At 39.4% G+C, this 16,073-nt stretch overlaps 1 protein-coding gene across 3 annotated transcripts; it reads left to right on the top strand.

Moving 5' to 3' along the window:
• Positions 1-311: 311 nt before the first annotated feature.
• Positions 312-15,356, top strand: RB195_000946 (uncharacterized protein; the record flags this gene model as incomplete). Of its 3 annotated transcripts, XM_064197512.1 has the most annotated exons (23): positions 312-466; positions 534-628; positions 694-788; positions 2,192-2,274; positions 2,346-2,457; positions 2,517-2,580; positions 2,741-2,841; positions 3,496-3,668; positions 3,721-3,858; positions 4,684-4,883; positions 4,950-5,091; positions 9,990-10,161; positions 10,231-10,337; positions 10,409-10,616; positions 12,133-12,230; positions 12,301-12,393; positions 13,560-13,662; positions 13,717-13,783; positions 14,315-14,452; positions 14,512-14,652; positions 14,706-14,863; positions 15,066-15,141; positions 15,205-15,356. In XM_064197512.1, the coding sequence occupies 23 exons, from the start codon at positions 312-314 to the stop codon at positions 15,354-15,356; spliced, it is 2,871 nt and encodes a 956-aa protein (XP_064053392.1). The 3 variants fall into 3 exon arrangements, with proteins under 3 accessions (XP_064053392.1, XP_064053393.1, XP_013292203.1); XM_013436749.2 differs by lacking the exons at positions 312-466; positions 534-628; positions 694-788; ... (6 more) ...; positions 4,684-4,883; positions 4,950-5,091 and having other exon boundaries at positions 10,075-10,161; XM_064197511.1 differs by lacking the exons at positions 9,990-10,161; positions 10,231-10,337; positions 10,409-10,616; ... (7 more) ...; positions 15,066-15,141; positions 15,205-15,356 and having other exon boundaries at positions 4,950-5,119.
• Between the last annotated feature and the right edge of the window lie 717 nt (positions 15,357-16,073).

The following is a 16,073-nucleotide window of genomic DNA, read 5'->3' as shown; positions in this document are numbered from 1 at the left end:
TCCTTTTTTAGGTTCACATTTTGCTATGAATTGAAACGAATTGTTCCGTAAAGTGAGATCTGCTATAGCTATAGCGCCTGGCCTCTTTTCCTTCCATTACATTCTTCTGACTATTGTTTAGACGTTTTTTTCTAGCTGATTAGCTTAAAGATGCCCACTTTTTCACAACTCTGTGTGTCGCATATATAAGTTAAATCTGTTTTGTTCTTTGAAAATGCCTATCGCAATTATTCTTTTGGCAAACACTTTTTTTTCAAACTTTTCTCCCATATCAGCTGGCAACTATCTCCTGTTTTCTAGAATTTTGGCTAATGCAACGGATCGAAGCGGCTATCGAATGTGCAGTGAAATCAAGAAGATATGGTGCACTTATCACTGAGACTTTTGATCTTGCTCGTTCTCAGGCTCAGTCCGCAGTCGCCAAAGGATTGACACCATTTCCAGTCGTTGTGAAGGACTGCTTTGCGTGCGTTTCTTCATCTCTTGATCAGAACTAGCAGCATTTGTGAAATGAGTACTTGTACGATTTTCAGAGTTCAGGGATATCCTTTGACATGCGCTTCAAGAATGTTGGAGAGCTACGTAGCACCGTACACAGCAACGGTAGTACAAAGATTAATAGATAGAGGTGAGAATTCCAAATTGTTCAGATTTTCTAAACCTATTTTTATTGATTTGTTTGTAGTTGTATAGGAGGCTGCATCATTGGCAAGGGAAACATGGATGAGTTTTGCATGGGAACATCTAGCGTGCTTGGGCATTTTGGACCAGTGAAAAGTGGGCTCACGGTGTGTTGCATTTTCAATTTGGCTACTCATGAACGTTAAATCGAGAAGTGATTTTATTGTTAGAAGAATGAACACTAGACTGAAAGAATATGAAGGTTTATAGCCGGCGTAGAACGTGTTGTGCCGTGAGACCGCGACACCTCTTGGTATGTACATTTGTTCCCTGCTTGGCGCACATCCGCTTTCCCTATCCCAGTCGAAAATACATCGTTATTAAGGTTGAAGAAGGAGTTGTCCGTTAAATCTAGTCTAAATCTTGTTTGTATCGCTTTAGTTGGATTGACTTCAGTTAATGTGTTGCATCCCTCATAAGTAGAACTCGATAATAGGGGCTTGATCTATTCGAACAAGATGATAAGACGAGCATTGTCTAGTGATATATCCTCTTTTGTTTTTCGTCTGACACAGGTTAATAAATTTGAAGCCACATTATCGAAATGCTGCAAGAAGGTGAAGAAAAACTAATCGAGTTCATCATGTTGACTACAGACTTGTATTTGTTATCAACGTGGTGTTGTCAGACCGTAGCAAGACTAGATTACGATGTGAAAACTCCGATGCTTCTTTGCTCAAATATAAGCAGTTATTAACAGCGATGAAGGCTAACTCCTGGAATTCAATGTGGATCTGACATCGAACCCTGGATGCTCCAAGCTTTTTTGAGAGGGGGAATGACTTTCTTGTTCAGTAGTCTGTGTTTTGCAGTCCTTTCATCCAGATTTTTTGTAACCTTCTATGTTTCTGCTTTTAACTTCAGAACAACTTTCTAACTGTAACTTTCAGAACACCATATTAAACTGACAAGGTGGAAGATTTGTACAATAGCGCAACATAAAAATAAACAGTTGAATGAGAGGTCATAGTGAAGCTTTAATGAATGATGCAAAAGAAAAAAATTTAGATTCTTCATAATTATTTCCGTCTTTAAAGGCATCACCTCACGAATCTGAAGTGGTGCAGATTTCAGGTGGAGTGTTCGTATACGGGATGGGAGACTATAGAGAGGGGGTGATTCCGTCCATTTCTTCCTAATTGCCGTAAAAAACGGCCCGGAAGATGCGGCGCCGCACAAGACTGGCGCGCTCCAGTCGAACTCCCTGTAGAAAATAGTGCGCCACTACGCCTGAAGCCGTATCTTCCGGACCGTTTTTTACAGCAATTAGGAAGAAATGGACGGAATCACCCCCCTCTCCATAGTCTCCCATTCCGTATACGAATACTCCACCTGAAATCCGTATCACCTCATATTCGTGGAGTGATGCCTTTAAACATAATAGTAATAGGAGCCCATGGGCACCTTTAATTTTGTGGCTCGTTTTAGTTAATATATGTTTCACTGCAATTACTTTAGTCGCAAGTGATCAATTTGTCTGAAACTTATTTGAAACTGTATTCTGTTTCAGAGAAGTGTTGAAGATGATTGGTTCGTACCTGGAGGTTCATCTGGTGGATCAGCAGTTGCAGTCCAGCTAGGCATGGCAGAAGTGTACGCATTCTCACGTGTCTTTTTTCTTCAAGTTATGCTGAGCTTGAAGTTGAGAATGTCATTTACTGCAGTGGTCTTGGCTCAGACACCGGTGGTTCATCTAGAAACCCAGCAGCATTCAACGGGATTTTTGGCCTAAAGCCGACATATGGAGTCCTGTCGCGACACGGTTTAGTTCCTCTTGTATGTTTTTATTACTGGAGAGTGAAAGTCCGTTTTGTACATACTAATGTTTCCTACAGGTCAATTCTTTGGATGTGCCGTCCATACTCGCTAAAAGCGCCAACTCTTGTTGGAACTTTCTTCGTGAGTGCTGTTATTAACAACCAATACCTTTTCTTCTTTTCACATCAGTTCCTTTTCTATTGAAGAAACAAACTTCACAAGAATATTGATTTCTAAATCTATCTTAGATCCTCTATATCTGCGCGATATTTCATACTTAGTTATTTGGCTTCCTTTTTAGAGGCGATGTCAGGTATTGACAAGCGAGATTCAACATCGATAGAGCTGTCTTCTTCGGATACATGTTCTTCAGTCGTCGGGTTACGCATTGGGATACCTAAGGTCTTTTTTCAACCCTTTTTTGATTCCGATCCTCAACAAAAGTGTAGTAATTTTCTTTGTTTGGATGAACAATAGTCTAAACGTTGGACGATTCTTATACGTGATTAGAATCTGTTGTAATCGGTGGTTTTTTATGCAGAGCATTCGAACTCTTTACTAGTAAGGGTAGTAGAACAGGAATCGACTCTAGCTCATGGGAATAAGTCTAATGCATAGGTGCAATAGGGAGCAGCCGGACCCTCCTCGGGTGAAGGTCCAGCTCATGTGGCGTAGGTCAAGTGATGAGAATCCGTTCCCCAGCCATCCAGAAGTGAAGGGGATACTTTCGCCAACCGTCCAGAAGTGAAGGGAGTCGGAGCACCGGCTCCTACTATCGCATCTGTGCTATAAAGTAAATCAGAGTTGGACAATTATGTTAAACATTGAATGTGGTTCATGAATAGACTTTTTTGAATCCACTGCTAAAGAGAGTGTTTGTCATTTCTTCATAGAATTATCTAAGGAAAACTACCCTCGTGAATTAGCTGATATTTTTGTTCCATATTGACATCCTCTTTTTGGAAGTGGTGTACTTGAAATTTGTTGTAAAAGAATCTTTTAATAACAGTTTCCCTTTATTGAACTTTTTGAAATTATTGAGCAATTTATCTCCAGGAATATCACAATGAGTTCCTCTCTGATGATGCTTGGCGAGTGTGGAACCACGCTGCAAATACATTACAGCGACATGGAGCGAAAATAGTTGAATTGTCATTGCCCAACACTAAGTATTCTTTGGTGTGTTACCAAATAATCTCCGCAGTGGACATAGCTTCTAATATGGCACGGTGGGGTTACCTTCTTTACATTACAATACCGGTGTAAAATCGCGGATTTCAGTTACGACAGTATCGAATATGGTCATCGTTCTAAAAACGAAAAATCCACCTTTGACTTGTACGCATCTTCGCGAAGTGAGGCTTTCAATACCGTCGTCAAACGAAGAATCATGGCAGGGAATTATTTTCTGATGCGAGAGTGGGTTTTTCTCTATTCTTTTCGTTGTTGTTATATATTAATCTTCTCTTCTAATGACTTAGAGCTCACAAAGTGGTAGGTTTTCATCCTTTGTAATTATACTGCTGAAACTGCCTTCCTCGAAAATGTTAGATAGACGACGAAATGTGCTACTACTTAGCAAAACTTTGTTTCCACTTGCAGAAGCATAGATAAATTTCTAGACGTTCTGCTCTAATATAGAATACTAATATTCGGATGTCTGTGGCGTTTTGTATTCCCAAAAAGTGTTGTTTGCATTCAGAGCTCTAACATGTAGATTGCAACTTTGTATATTTTCTAACTGGAACCTGTTTTTTTTTTCTTCAGAAAACTTCGATTTGCGTCGCAAAAAATTTTGAGACGCGTGTTTTATTATTCAGAATTTCTCCGTTATATTTCATCCTGCCTTTTTATCGGCAAAGTTTTCTTTAGCTTACTTATATCTTTATCCTTTCCATGACAGTGAAGTATCATAGGAAGCACTTATCACTGACGGGAAACATCTACTAATTTTTAATTAACTTTTACCTTTTGGTCTTTTTTGTGTATGTTACGAAGAATAACGTCTTTTCATACATTTTCACAATACCTTCAAATCCCCAAGTAAAAGAGGAACTTTGAAGAAGACTATGAAGAATTGTAAAATTTGATAGCTTCTTCTAACAGATATCTCATGTTCAATGCTGAGAATAACTTCTTACAACAGAAGCAGACGTTTCTCGTGTAATTTTTTTTCAGCCTATTCTTCTCTTTCTAATTCTAACATTACATTTGCCAAATTAATGAACATTTCTGCCATTTCAGGAATCGAAAGAAGTTCTTCACCAAAGCGTTGCGGGTACGTCGCAAAATTGCGAGCGAAATCTTTGAAGCTTTTAATTCAGTGGATATCTTATTGACACCGACTGCAACAGGATCCTCTCCTTTATTTTCAAAACTCAGGCAAGGCTTCTACAAGAGGGAGGACCAAGATGACTTCTACACTCAGCCTGCCAATCTAGCAGGTTCAACTTCGTTCTTTCTCAACTAACTTCTTAACTTTCTTTTCCGGATAAGATAACAAAATTTAGGGGTACCTGCCATTTCTGTACCATGTGGGAGAAGTTCAGACAACCTTCCGATAGGTGTACAACTTATCGGAAACCTGCTAAAGGACAGATTTATTTGCGATGTGGCTCAGCTGCTACATGATTCAACTGAGGATTCTTGGCGGTGGTCTAATTGTATTCCAACAAAGTAGCGGTTTTTTTTAATTTATAGGTCGCAATTGTTAGGTGTTATACGGTTTTTAGTTGTTTGAAAAACACGTGTCATTTAGTTGTTTACGCATCATGTCAACACCTATGAATATTACTGTTTATGAATGGGAGTTGAAATGTTCCAAATCATCTCCGTAAGATTTTGGTATGATTTTTATTTTTAAAGTTTGCACCTAACCTCTACAAAAAGTCTATGCTCACTGGTAGCTACGACTGTTTTTCTAAAGTAAGATTTTTGGTGTGAAAGTGTTGATATATCTAAAGGGTGTTAAATATATTTTATCTTTCTCTCGCTCGTTAATCATTTTCACGGTTGACTGCTGCCGCCCTTTTCTTCGTATAATTTTCTGTTTTGGTTCTAGTTTTCTGCTCCTGCTTCAGTTTTTTTTCTTTTCGTTCCTGAAACTGAAAGTTTTTTTTTCGGAAGCGGAGGAAAAAAAACTTCACGGAATTCTTCTTGAATTCTCGCGAACATTTTGGTATATCGCTTTCTTTGGTAGAGAATTCCATTGTTTTCACTTGTCAACGTTCGGGTGAGTTCTGTATTTCATATTTCAGACTAATTCACGTAAAGGAGCGATATTTCTTTTCCTTTTTTGTTCAGCATTTGCTACAGATTCATATTTTGTTTCGTGATTTGATGTCGATTTTATCGTAACCACAACTTCATTTTGAAGTCATGCTCATAAACTTCTTTTGTTTAAATTTTTCTCAGCAGAACTCTCCTGTAGTCTTTAATTTCATATTTTATCGCATCATCTCCAGCACAAGCCGTTCCAGCTTTTTGAGTATTAGCATTGTTCAGCGCTGTATTCGCTTTCTTGTTAAGGTTATCGTTTGTTGATCAACGCAACCTGCTTTTTGTATTGCTAACAAGGAAATTAGCCTGTGTACTTTCCAGTTTGGAAGCAACTCTTTTAGAAAATTTGCTCTCCCTTGTTCCACGCATATAATCTGCGTGTTTCTTGCTTTTTTCTTTACTGTTCATTGTTGCATACGATATTATTGTGATTCGAATGCGTGTTTTGATAGTTTTCTTCCTATTTTTTCCACAGGTGTGCACATTGTGCGACCAGTCTTCCACATGAAATGCTTTTGCTCATGTCGGCTTTCTCAAGAAAACATTAGATTTTGTTCTGGATGTGGGTATTGACTATTAGCGAGTGTACTGATTGACAGTTATTAATTGACGTATTGAATGTGGCCAATGCTAGAGAAATGTGTGGATCCAAAATAGTTTGGTAGAGTCATCTATCAAAATTATCTCCTTTCAGAGATTTCTTGATGTTTTGAGTTGATTAACCGTCATATCAATATTAATGGACTGATTCTAAACATTTTCTAATCAGTGAGCCATTTAATTATCTTTGTTGGTACATATTTTACCTTAAAATCTTTGTTGAGACGCACATACATTGTCTGCTTAGCTCCAAATAGATGTATTGCAACGTTTTGATTTCGTTTGATCTTTTGCTACTAACTCTCACACTCGTCTTAGTTTTCGCTGCGAACCAGGCAGTCAACAGCCGTCTTGCGTTATCTCTTCAGTCGTCTCTGCTTGGTTCGGTGTTCTCGAAGGCCATTTGTGCCCGCTGCATGTGTGCCGTGCCCAGTGACATCGCTTTGTTGCCGCACACGCCCATCGGTTCGAGTGTTTAAATGAAGTGGTGGTTTTTATCTTTGACCACTGTTCTGCTGCAGGTGAAGTAGTATTTTTTTCATTTTTAATTCCTTTTTTTACTCCACTTCTAGCTTTGACCATTTTTCTTGAAGGAGAACTTGGCGCTTTACCATTATTTGCATGCAATACTTGAATGATTGCATCTATATTTGCAGGAATAAGATTCGAACGGAATCACGGATGTTTAAAATACTAGAGTTTTTTACTATCCATTTTCACTTGGTTTTATCAAAGACATCCGAAATACGAGTTAAGAAGTGTTTAGATATGAACACTTTGTTAAAATTTCTCAGTGGAACTTTGTGTTTTCGGCTGCGTTTGTTGCTTTTGTCGTTTTGCTGGTACTCGAATTCCTTTGGATCACATCAGTACTCTCCTTTCTCTGAATTCGTTTCGTCATTGCTTCGTTTTACTTGCAATAATTATGATTACGTGATTATTGTATTAAAACCATCCTTGAACACTTATGAGACAGTTCTATTCTTTTTCCTTCTTTCCTTTCTTTGCATATTACATCAATTTGCTTCACGTCTGATTCTTTCGCCTAAGGGTAACGCGAAGGTGTTACACGCTTATGTTGATTTTTTAGGACTCTTCCCATCTCGATCTGCCAGCTGATACGGTTCTCATTTTGCGTGCATTTTATCTGTAGTGTTACTTCTTGAGTGAACCATCTTTTCCTTCCGTCTGCGTAGATCTCGAATGACGATCGCCCGTAGTTTTCTCCGATTGAGTTTCTTTTTCGCCTCGTTCTGCGCGTTGTATTCGAATAGTTTTTGTTGTACCATCGAGCGCTTCGGCTCCTATGAAGTCGCGTTGTTCTCATTTCGTCTCTTTTCATTCCGGTGATTCGTCGGCCTTCTTCCACTGAAGGCTATGTTTCATCTGGTTTTGATGTCACCCACTCTGTGGCGTATGTGACGGTACACATACGACCCCTACACTTAAAATGCTGCGTACGGTTTTTTGGTGTGTCGTCCTACCTAATACATGCGTTGACCTGATGACATAAACTTACGAATTATTCAGACCACCCGGTTACTACCTGCTAAAAACATCTCTCCCTTCTTGTGGTGGAACCTACTTGAACGAAGTCATACTCAGTGAAGATTTTATCGAATGTCTCTGTTCTGTTAAAACGATCCTTTTTGAATCCTCGAACCGTTATCGTACAGATACATCATGTGATTTATTTTGTACAACACATTCACATTCTAGTAGAATCTTTGGACTTTCGTCGTCATTTTCATTCACTGAAGTCGAATTTGTGCATTAGTGTTGCACTATAGTTGCTCATGTTCATGATCATATCAACTCTGGTTTTTCCTACATTTTCAAATGCGAAAAGCCTACTATCACCTCTTGCCTTTTGTTCGTTTTTTTTTTCGTCGGTTTTTTTATGCTGCTCTACTGATGAAGTTCCGACTTTTGATTATCTTGGAACTTCAAACATTTCTATCCTATCTCTTCAAACTTCTTTTTTTTTTACGAGGACGTAGACGTTCATCTTAATCGCATTTGATTCCTCTTTGTCTTGATTGTTGCTTGGACGTTCACTTTTGTTTCACTTCTTATTGTTTAACCCTGCATTCCTCACCTTTGAATTCTCGTTATGACCACTTTTTTATGCAACCTTTACCAGCAAATCATGTTGTTGTGGTTTGGTTTCTCTTTGTCAATACTTCATAATAATTGAGGTTCGAAAAATCCTCCATTCTTCAGTCTGTACCATATGAAAATATGCTGGATGAAATGATTTATGGTCATTAGAAGTCTATTCATATGGTCACAGCAGTCAAGTCAATCCACAGTTATGCCAACTCTTAACATTATGTACGCAAACATGGTTGAAGCTTGTATTAGGGCCAGAAAGTGGCGGGGATGTTCGGACACAAGATCGTTTATATTAGAATTTTTAACTCTGTGTATGATCGACGCGGTGGTCTTGCACTGTGTACAGTCAAGAATGAATGAGCATCATTTAGTATTGCACTAGTGCAGGAATGCTGATTCTCCTGTCATTGCTACTGACTCCTGGTGTAGGTAGCTGACTTGGTTTGAACAAATGTTAAGTCGCAATACGCTGCTCATTCAGCTTATCAGCGTGCGATTGCTAGCAAGTCATAAAGCGGTGGTGCTGCGAACTTGGTTGTAATAATGTAAGCACTTGGCTGGCCGAGCGCCCTCTATTTCCGACATGGCAATAGCATCTATTTCACCCCTCTCGTGCGTCTCCCGACACATCTTGTCTTTGAATGATCGATCTGCTCCTTGGATTCGTTCACCAACGTTTTCGTTCCGGTGTGGTCACGTGCCAATCCCGAGCTACATTTCATCCTGCGGTCATATTCTTCTTTACAATTTTACCACCGCAGACTCATGGTGTCGTGATTGATTGCATATCTGCCTCCCTGCTTTCTTTGCTGCCAACTCCATTAGAACGCTTCTCTTCACTGCACGCCGCTTTACGTCTTTTATGTCTTGAAAAGAAAAATTAGTGTGTTTTCCTTCTTCACATAATTAATATTTTTCCTCTTGTTGCTAAATGTTATGTCACGACCTTGACAGCGCCTTGAAAATTTGGAAAATAACGAATGAGAAAAGTCTTCATAGAGAAGAAGAATCAAGGTTTCTCATGTTGAGTACTGAGTAGTAGCATGTAAAAAAATGAGGTTAGCCTTCTGCTGTACATGCAAAACTAAGGAAATAAAGTAATACTAGTAATCATTGTTGAGGTTCGTTCTTGGAACATTATACTTCTCGTTCAATTTGTGGGCTGGTAAACGGTTTATTTAATTTGTATCTGTTACATGGGACGTCTATGCAACTTTTTCCGTTTTCGAATATGACGTTTTTGTTTGTAGCACAACTATCAATGCCCGCTTGAGTGGTAGTTTCACGAAAAAAACAGGATTCAACTGAAAAGTTAGTTGTAATGCCGGAAATTTTCAGATCTCTTTTTTCTTGCTAAGATTGCCGTTGTACTCTTTTTATACTTTGGATCCGATCACGTTCCTATTTCAAATTGCTCAGATCTTTCCTGTTTATTTATGTTTGCTGTTTATTCTCTTATTTACTACATATTCGTTGTTTAAATACCGAGTATTCGTTTTAAACTCCGAGATATGCTGAGCGGCTTCTCAAACTGCTCCGTGATTGCTTCGTTTCAGATATATATTGGCATGCAGCATACTTGAGAAAAACCTCTCGCCGGGTGTTGAATCAAAGCACTTCGTCAACCGCATTGCTTCCAGTATGTCGAACGTGTCTCCCAAGCCAGTGGCTAGCGTGAAATGTGAGGTACAACCTTCAACCAGTACGGCTAACGAAACGGCTCTACCGGTACGTTGTACACAACGACCTAATTCCTTGTATTTTTTGAATTGTAAGAAGTGATATTTTTACTTTTAGATGAGCTCTCCTTGCCATCCATCTCCGGCTCTTGCACGATCAGTCCCATCATCCCAAGAAGCGACTTCCCCATCAGAAACCGCCGGCAAAGATTTTGTGTTTTTTACGTGCGTCACATGTCACCATCGATGTGGGGAGCCGCTTTACGTCGTTGTTAAATGTTGAAACTAATTTGCAGGACGGAACTGGCCAACCAGGCCGCGCTGGATTTCGAAAAGGAACGTTTTGACAGCCTTCTGGAGTGGCATATAAAATATCGTAAGAGGAAAGAAGCAGAACGATCTTCATCGGATGATACTGTATCAGAAAAAGCTGCAAGCTCAGTGTCAACTGAGTCTCCAACGGCGGATGTTACTGAGCGAAAGGCCGAAAAAAGGAAGGCTGAGGTTGGTAGTCAGGACATTGTGGGCTTGTAAAGTTTTCTTTTTTTAGATCTTACACTTTAATTCGAAACTTTTCTAGTAACTTCAATGCTTATTTCAATAAAATCGTGATCACTCGAAACAAATCTGCCGGATTTTTTAATTAATAATTCAAATCTAACAAGACTACTTTTTATTTCATTTGAAAATCGTCGCCTGCGCATAGGTGATCGCAGTGGTGTTCCTTGAATACCTAATACGAACATTAGGGTCATATCTAGAGAAAATCGTTCGATTAGATTTGATGTAACTAACGAAGCGCGGATCACTTAGTGCTTCTTTAACGACAGTTCATGAAATTTACTCCCTCTAGTATACTTAGTTCCGCTAAGTTGAATAAAGGATAAAGTTTCTTGCTTTAATCAATCCGCTTGGGATGCGCCCCACGTTCACTTCAATTCAGAATCGTTTGAGGTCTACGAACGTGTATATGGCCTATACAATGACTTGCGGTGGCTGGCCGATGTGTCAAGTCAGTGTTTTTATCCTCCCAGACAAGTCTGGTACCAATTTATCGACCCCGGAGGGATGAAAGGCTTGGTGAGCACTAAGCCGGATTCGAACCTCCGATCGATCGTGCAGGAGGCACAACCTCTAACCGCTACACTACACCCACCCCTAAGTTGAACGATAATGGGGAATGTTGATTAGTGGCCTGTAGCAGGTGCTCCTATTGTGTCAGTAGTTTCCGCATTTTTCGTTGAATTGAACTTATTTTTAGCGACACCTGTAGGTAATATAATGCACGTTGCAGTTTTATCACGCGAAATTTTCCCCGTTCCTGGTTGATCTTGGTATAACACTGCAGATGTTAATAATTTAAAAGTGTAGGAAGCTGAGAGTGTTCCTTTGTTATCTGCTGTAGTTTTTATGTAAACTTGTAATTAAAGTGCAGTAAAATAAAACAGAAGTACGCAATGGTGATTTCCTGCAGAAGAGAACACTTCTGGGTCTCTTACCTCTCAGAACGTTTCTCAGGCGAATTGCCTACGAGTTAATCGCTTTTGATCGCAAAAGAGGTAAGAGCAGTGGCTTTATAGAAGTGATAGTAGTTCACCAAGCGATTAATGAAATGGAGGTAGAGATGCCTAAAAGGCTATTGTTTAGCCAGTGATGCGCAAAGAAACCTTTGTAAAAACGAACACACTGCAAAGTCCTCTGTCCGTGACGAAGGTCGCTCATTGCCACATTGGTATGAGTATTTCCTGGTTAAACAAGAACCGATTGTTCGTTTGTGGATTCACCCCGTTGTTCTCTCGGATAACCTTCGCAGCTTGTTATAAAAAAAACGATTGTGATTAGAAGTACTTCGCTGGCTGTAAGTGGGGAATTTGACGGAGTTAGTTATCCTGTTTTTTTTTAAAGTTTATCCAGCTTCTTCGAAAAATCTCTGGTTAAAACTTGCAATTTTGCCTGTGAATGAATATGAAATATGTGGCTTTTTATCGAATAAGGAGTACCAATATTCTCCTTGTTTTAGAGTGATCCTGAAGATAACACCGCCAAGAAGCCAACTTATGTGGATTTAACTGCACCAGAGAATTCTCCTGTAAAGAAACTGGAAGAAACACCGTTAAGGTTTTTTTTTCTTTTCAAACTGTTTTTTTAGTTCATTGAGAAGAAGGAAAGCGGAAGCAAATATTTTTAGACGTATGGAGATGATGACAAACTCATCTGCGTTCAGCACCTCTTCCAGTATTAACGATGTGGTCGAAGCGCCGACAAATGGAATTTGTAAAAAGTGAGTAATGTGAAGTTGCCATTTTATTTCATTTTTATTCCGATGTACCCGAAGAACTAGTAGAAGCGCACACAAGAATTAAAAAAGTCATTATTACGAACAAATAATTCCATAGCGAACCAATTAACCTCGTATCATTGAAGATGTTTATTTAAAAATTGCAAATCTTGAAAAAACACGTTGTAATTTCGGTTAGGTGTTCTCACTCTAAACGCCTCAACATTCTGTGAAGCACTTGTAAGAGAACGATGCCGTAATAGTTGTCGGTGTTTATAGTCTATAAACACCGACATTATACATATACACTAGGTAGTATGCACTAGACATAATATTATGCGATTCTGAAAAAGTATTACTGGTAGTTCTAAAGTTAGCTATAAGACATTTGGCCGGAAGCTAGAAGGGCCTCCAGCTGCGCAGTTCGTAGTATTCTACAAAAATGTTAAGATAACCAGTGAAAAAACAAAAACATTTAGCCAAAAAAGGACATTTGTGGATTCAGTGCAAGGGCAAAGAGTCCACTGCTCCTAGAATGTAAAAATTTGCACCTTACCCAAGATAATATCTGATATAGATGATGTCTGCATAGCACGATTTTTTTCTTCTTGAATAAAAAAGAGTTTGGATGAGTTACGCCGTGTTGCATGAGTTTAAAACGCTGTCGTGAAAAACTACTCATAAATCTTTCCAATAAGAAGTGTAAGCAAGTTCACGAAACTGCGCTCCTTCTCAATCCTTGCATGCATGTCCATGTATGAGCATATTTTTACGTGCATCAATAGCGCTGTTAATCTAGCTTTTTGCTACAACTTTTTGTTTCGTCTTTTCGATAGCGTTCTGGGATCGAACCATTTTGTGCCACTGCCTGAAACAAATCTTCTTCAAGCTGGAAATATCACTCAGGTGGAGGATAGTTAATTTCCCTTTCTTCGAATTATCGGAAAGAGAAGAATGTAAATGCTGTTAGGAAGTAGCAGAATCGAAAGCTTCGCTGAGGAGTTCCTCGAAAGTGGGACTGAGACCAAAACGTTCAACAACGACAGGAAAGGCAAAAGAATTCAGTTGCTTTAAACAAGAAACATTGATTCGCCTAAAATAAAAGTTGAGATATATAAAATGCATAGTAAAATCTAATTTTTTCAAACGGAAGTTTTATTTTCCTTCAGAGATGAAAGGTCAGCAAAATTGGAGAAATTGGGTGAAATGGAGCGGCAAGTTGAAGCGGAAAGGCTTCGGGTCGAATGGGAGAAGGAAGTCCAGGCGCATGAGGTTAGATTTATTTGCTTGCTAGACTCCTACATAAACAAAACGGCTTACTCTTAGATGAAAAAACTCATGCAGACTCAAGGGCTTTCTCCGTATTCTTCGCCTATGTTCATGCCAGCTCCGGGTATGTTGGTCTGACTACACTTACGTGTTTTATTCGTAATATTTTATTAATGATTAGAAAGTATATGAGTTTTGTTGGCCTGGTTACACGCCATAAGTCTTCGCGGTTACGAAAGTTGCTGTTACTTCTTCACTTGAAGCTATTCACTCTTTGGCTTCTTCTCGAAGCGTTATGATTTTGATTGTATTCTTAGCTAACAAAACCGTAGATTTTAGGTCGGGAACTTTTTTAAAGTAATTTACTAAGTTATGATTAACTGATGTAATACTTACGAGTAACTATTAGCTTACATGCATAGCTCTTTCTTCTTCTAACTGTAGTTTTTCTTTTTTAAATTACAGCCAGCTCGACTCATTGTTTACTTTTCTGTATCACACTTTACTAAAGATGATTACATCTACTTCTAATAGTCCTTAGAAAATGAATTTGTTGGAATTGTTGAAAACTCTTGTTTCTTAGTCCAGCATCTCAGTTCGCTGTTAGTTCCTCCTACTATTTACTAATATTTCAATGCAAGCTTTGTTATTCTAGGGCCTCCAAGCGGCATGTATCCAATGGCTCCATATCCTGGTCGCTATCCTCCTGCTGGCAATGGTTACCCTATGGGAGCCATACCTGCAGGCTCCTTTCCTCCTGCATATCCTAACGGGGCCCCGTCGTTCCCTCCAGGTAGAGGTAACAATCCGCTGTGGTTGTGACTTTAGATATTTTCTTTCTTTGTATTGCAGGTTATCCTATGTCAGCTCCAGGAAAATCTCAAATCCCCTCTCCTGCATATATTGGTGACCCAATGTCGTTCAAGGGAGGCGCACCGCCTCCAGGGATGAGTCCTCATCATCCGATGTACGCGCATATGATGGCTGCACGGGGTAAGTCAAATCAGTTTCTTTATTGATACATATCGTAAGTCCTTTTCTCATAGGAATGCCATCACCAGTTCCTGGCCCTGGTTTTCCTGCCGATCCCGGTCGACCTTTTGCAATCCCGGGACAGTCACCAGGTGTCAGCCCATTCCATCCCGCTCCATATCCTCCACACCCATATCCTCAAATGCCGTATGGACATCCTGGTATGGCAAAGGTAAAAAATTTTTTGAGTTCCAATTTGCCTCTAATTTGAATAGGAAAGTTTTACATATTCGCTTGAACAAGCGATTGAGGAAGACTGAAACTCATTTTACGGTATGTCGGGACGTGCAAGCTAAGCTAAGCGTCTGCGGTATCACGCTGAAAATAGCTTGACATTCGTAATGTTGCAAAGCAGCTCATCTGCCACTTTTAAGGGTGTTGTCCCTCCTCCTCCTTATCCATTTGCTGGAGCAGCTATGGCCGGAGCACCAGGAATGCCACCTAATCCAGGTCGAAACTTCATTTCTTCATTGATTTTTTAGATTGGAATTCACTTTTTTTTTCGTTTTTCAGCTATGATGCGGAATGGTCCCGTTGATCCTATGAGGTGGCAGGGAATGCCGCCAAACTATCCACCATCGTTCCCTAACCCTATGCCGCCAGGACCTACACCATCAATGCCGTGTCAACATATGACATCACCTAAGCAAGGCTTAGCTGTTTGAGTCAATGTGACTTCGTTATAGTTCATCTGCACTGTGCACTATAACTTCCGTTCTGTGCATTTGCAGAAGACATTGCAGGCTTTGAGTCGAGCCATAAATCGACTTTGTGTAGTCACCGGTTTCATACGAGCTCATCTGATCTCTCTGGGATTTTTAAACTTATTTTTGCTTAGGTATGCTTTTTGTGAAATATGTCAATTTGGCAACTTAATTAATTTTATGTCTCAACTGAGCTCTCATAACTCAAGGATCTTAAGTTTCGTTATACCTTTGAGATATGTTCGCCATATAAGATGTTTATGTTTAATTCATAATATGACTTGCTCAATAGTACTTATTATGATTTATGCTTTTTAAGAAGTTGTGTCAAAGTTGGTTCTTGGATTGTAATATAATTCCGTAATAAAAAGATTCATCGAAGTATTACCGTTGGGGCGTACAGGTGAATCGGGAGAGGAAACGGCTTGTTCGAATTTAACACGAATGTTCAAGAAAGAAGTGTCTGGTCAATCTACTCGAGGTACGACAACGCATCTAACTTCAAATCAGAATAGTTTGAGGTTTATGGATGTATGTCAGCCTATACAACAACTTGTGGAAGTAGTCGATGTACGAAATCAGCGTTTTTATCCCGCAGACAAGTCCAGTACCAACTTATCGGCTCGACAGTTATGGAACGCTTGATTAGCTTTAACTCTCAATTTGTAGTCTCATATA

Source organism: Necator americanus, chromosome IV, assembly GCF_031761385.1.
Source record: "Necator americanus strain Aroian chromosome IV, whole genome shotgun sequence".
In the NCBI taxonomy this organism is placed as follows: Eukaryota; Metazoa; Nematoda; class Chromadorea; order Rhabditida; family Ancylostomatidae; genus Necator; species Necator americanus.
Note: the sequence above shows the minus strand (reverse complement) of the source record. Positions and strands in the feature narration are given on the sequence as shown.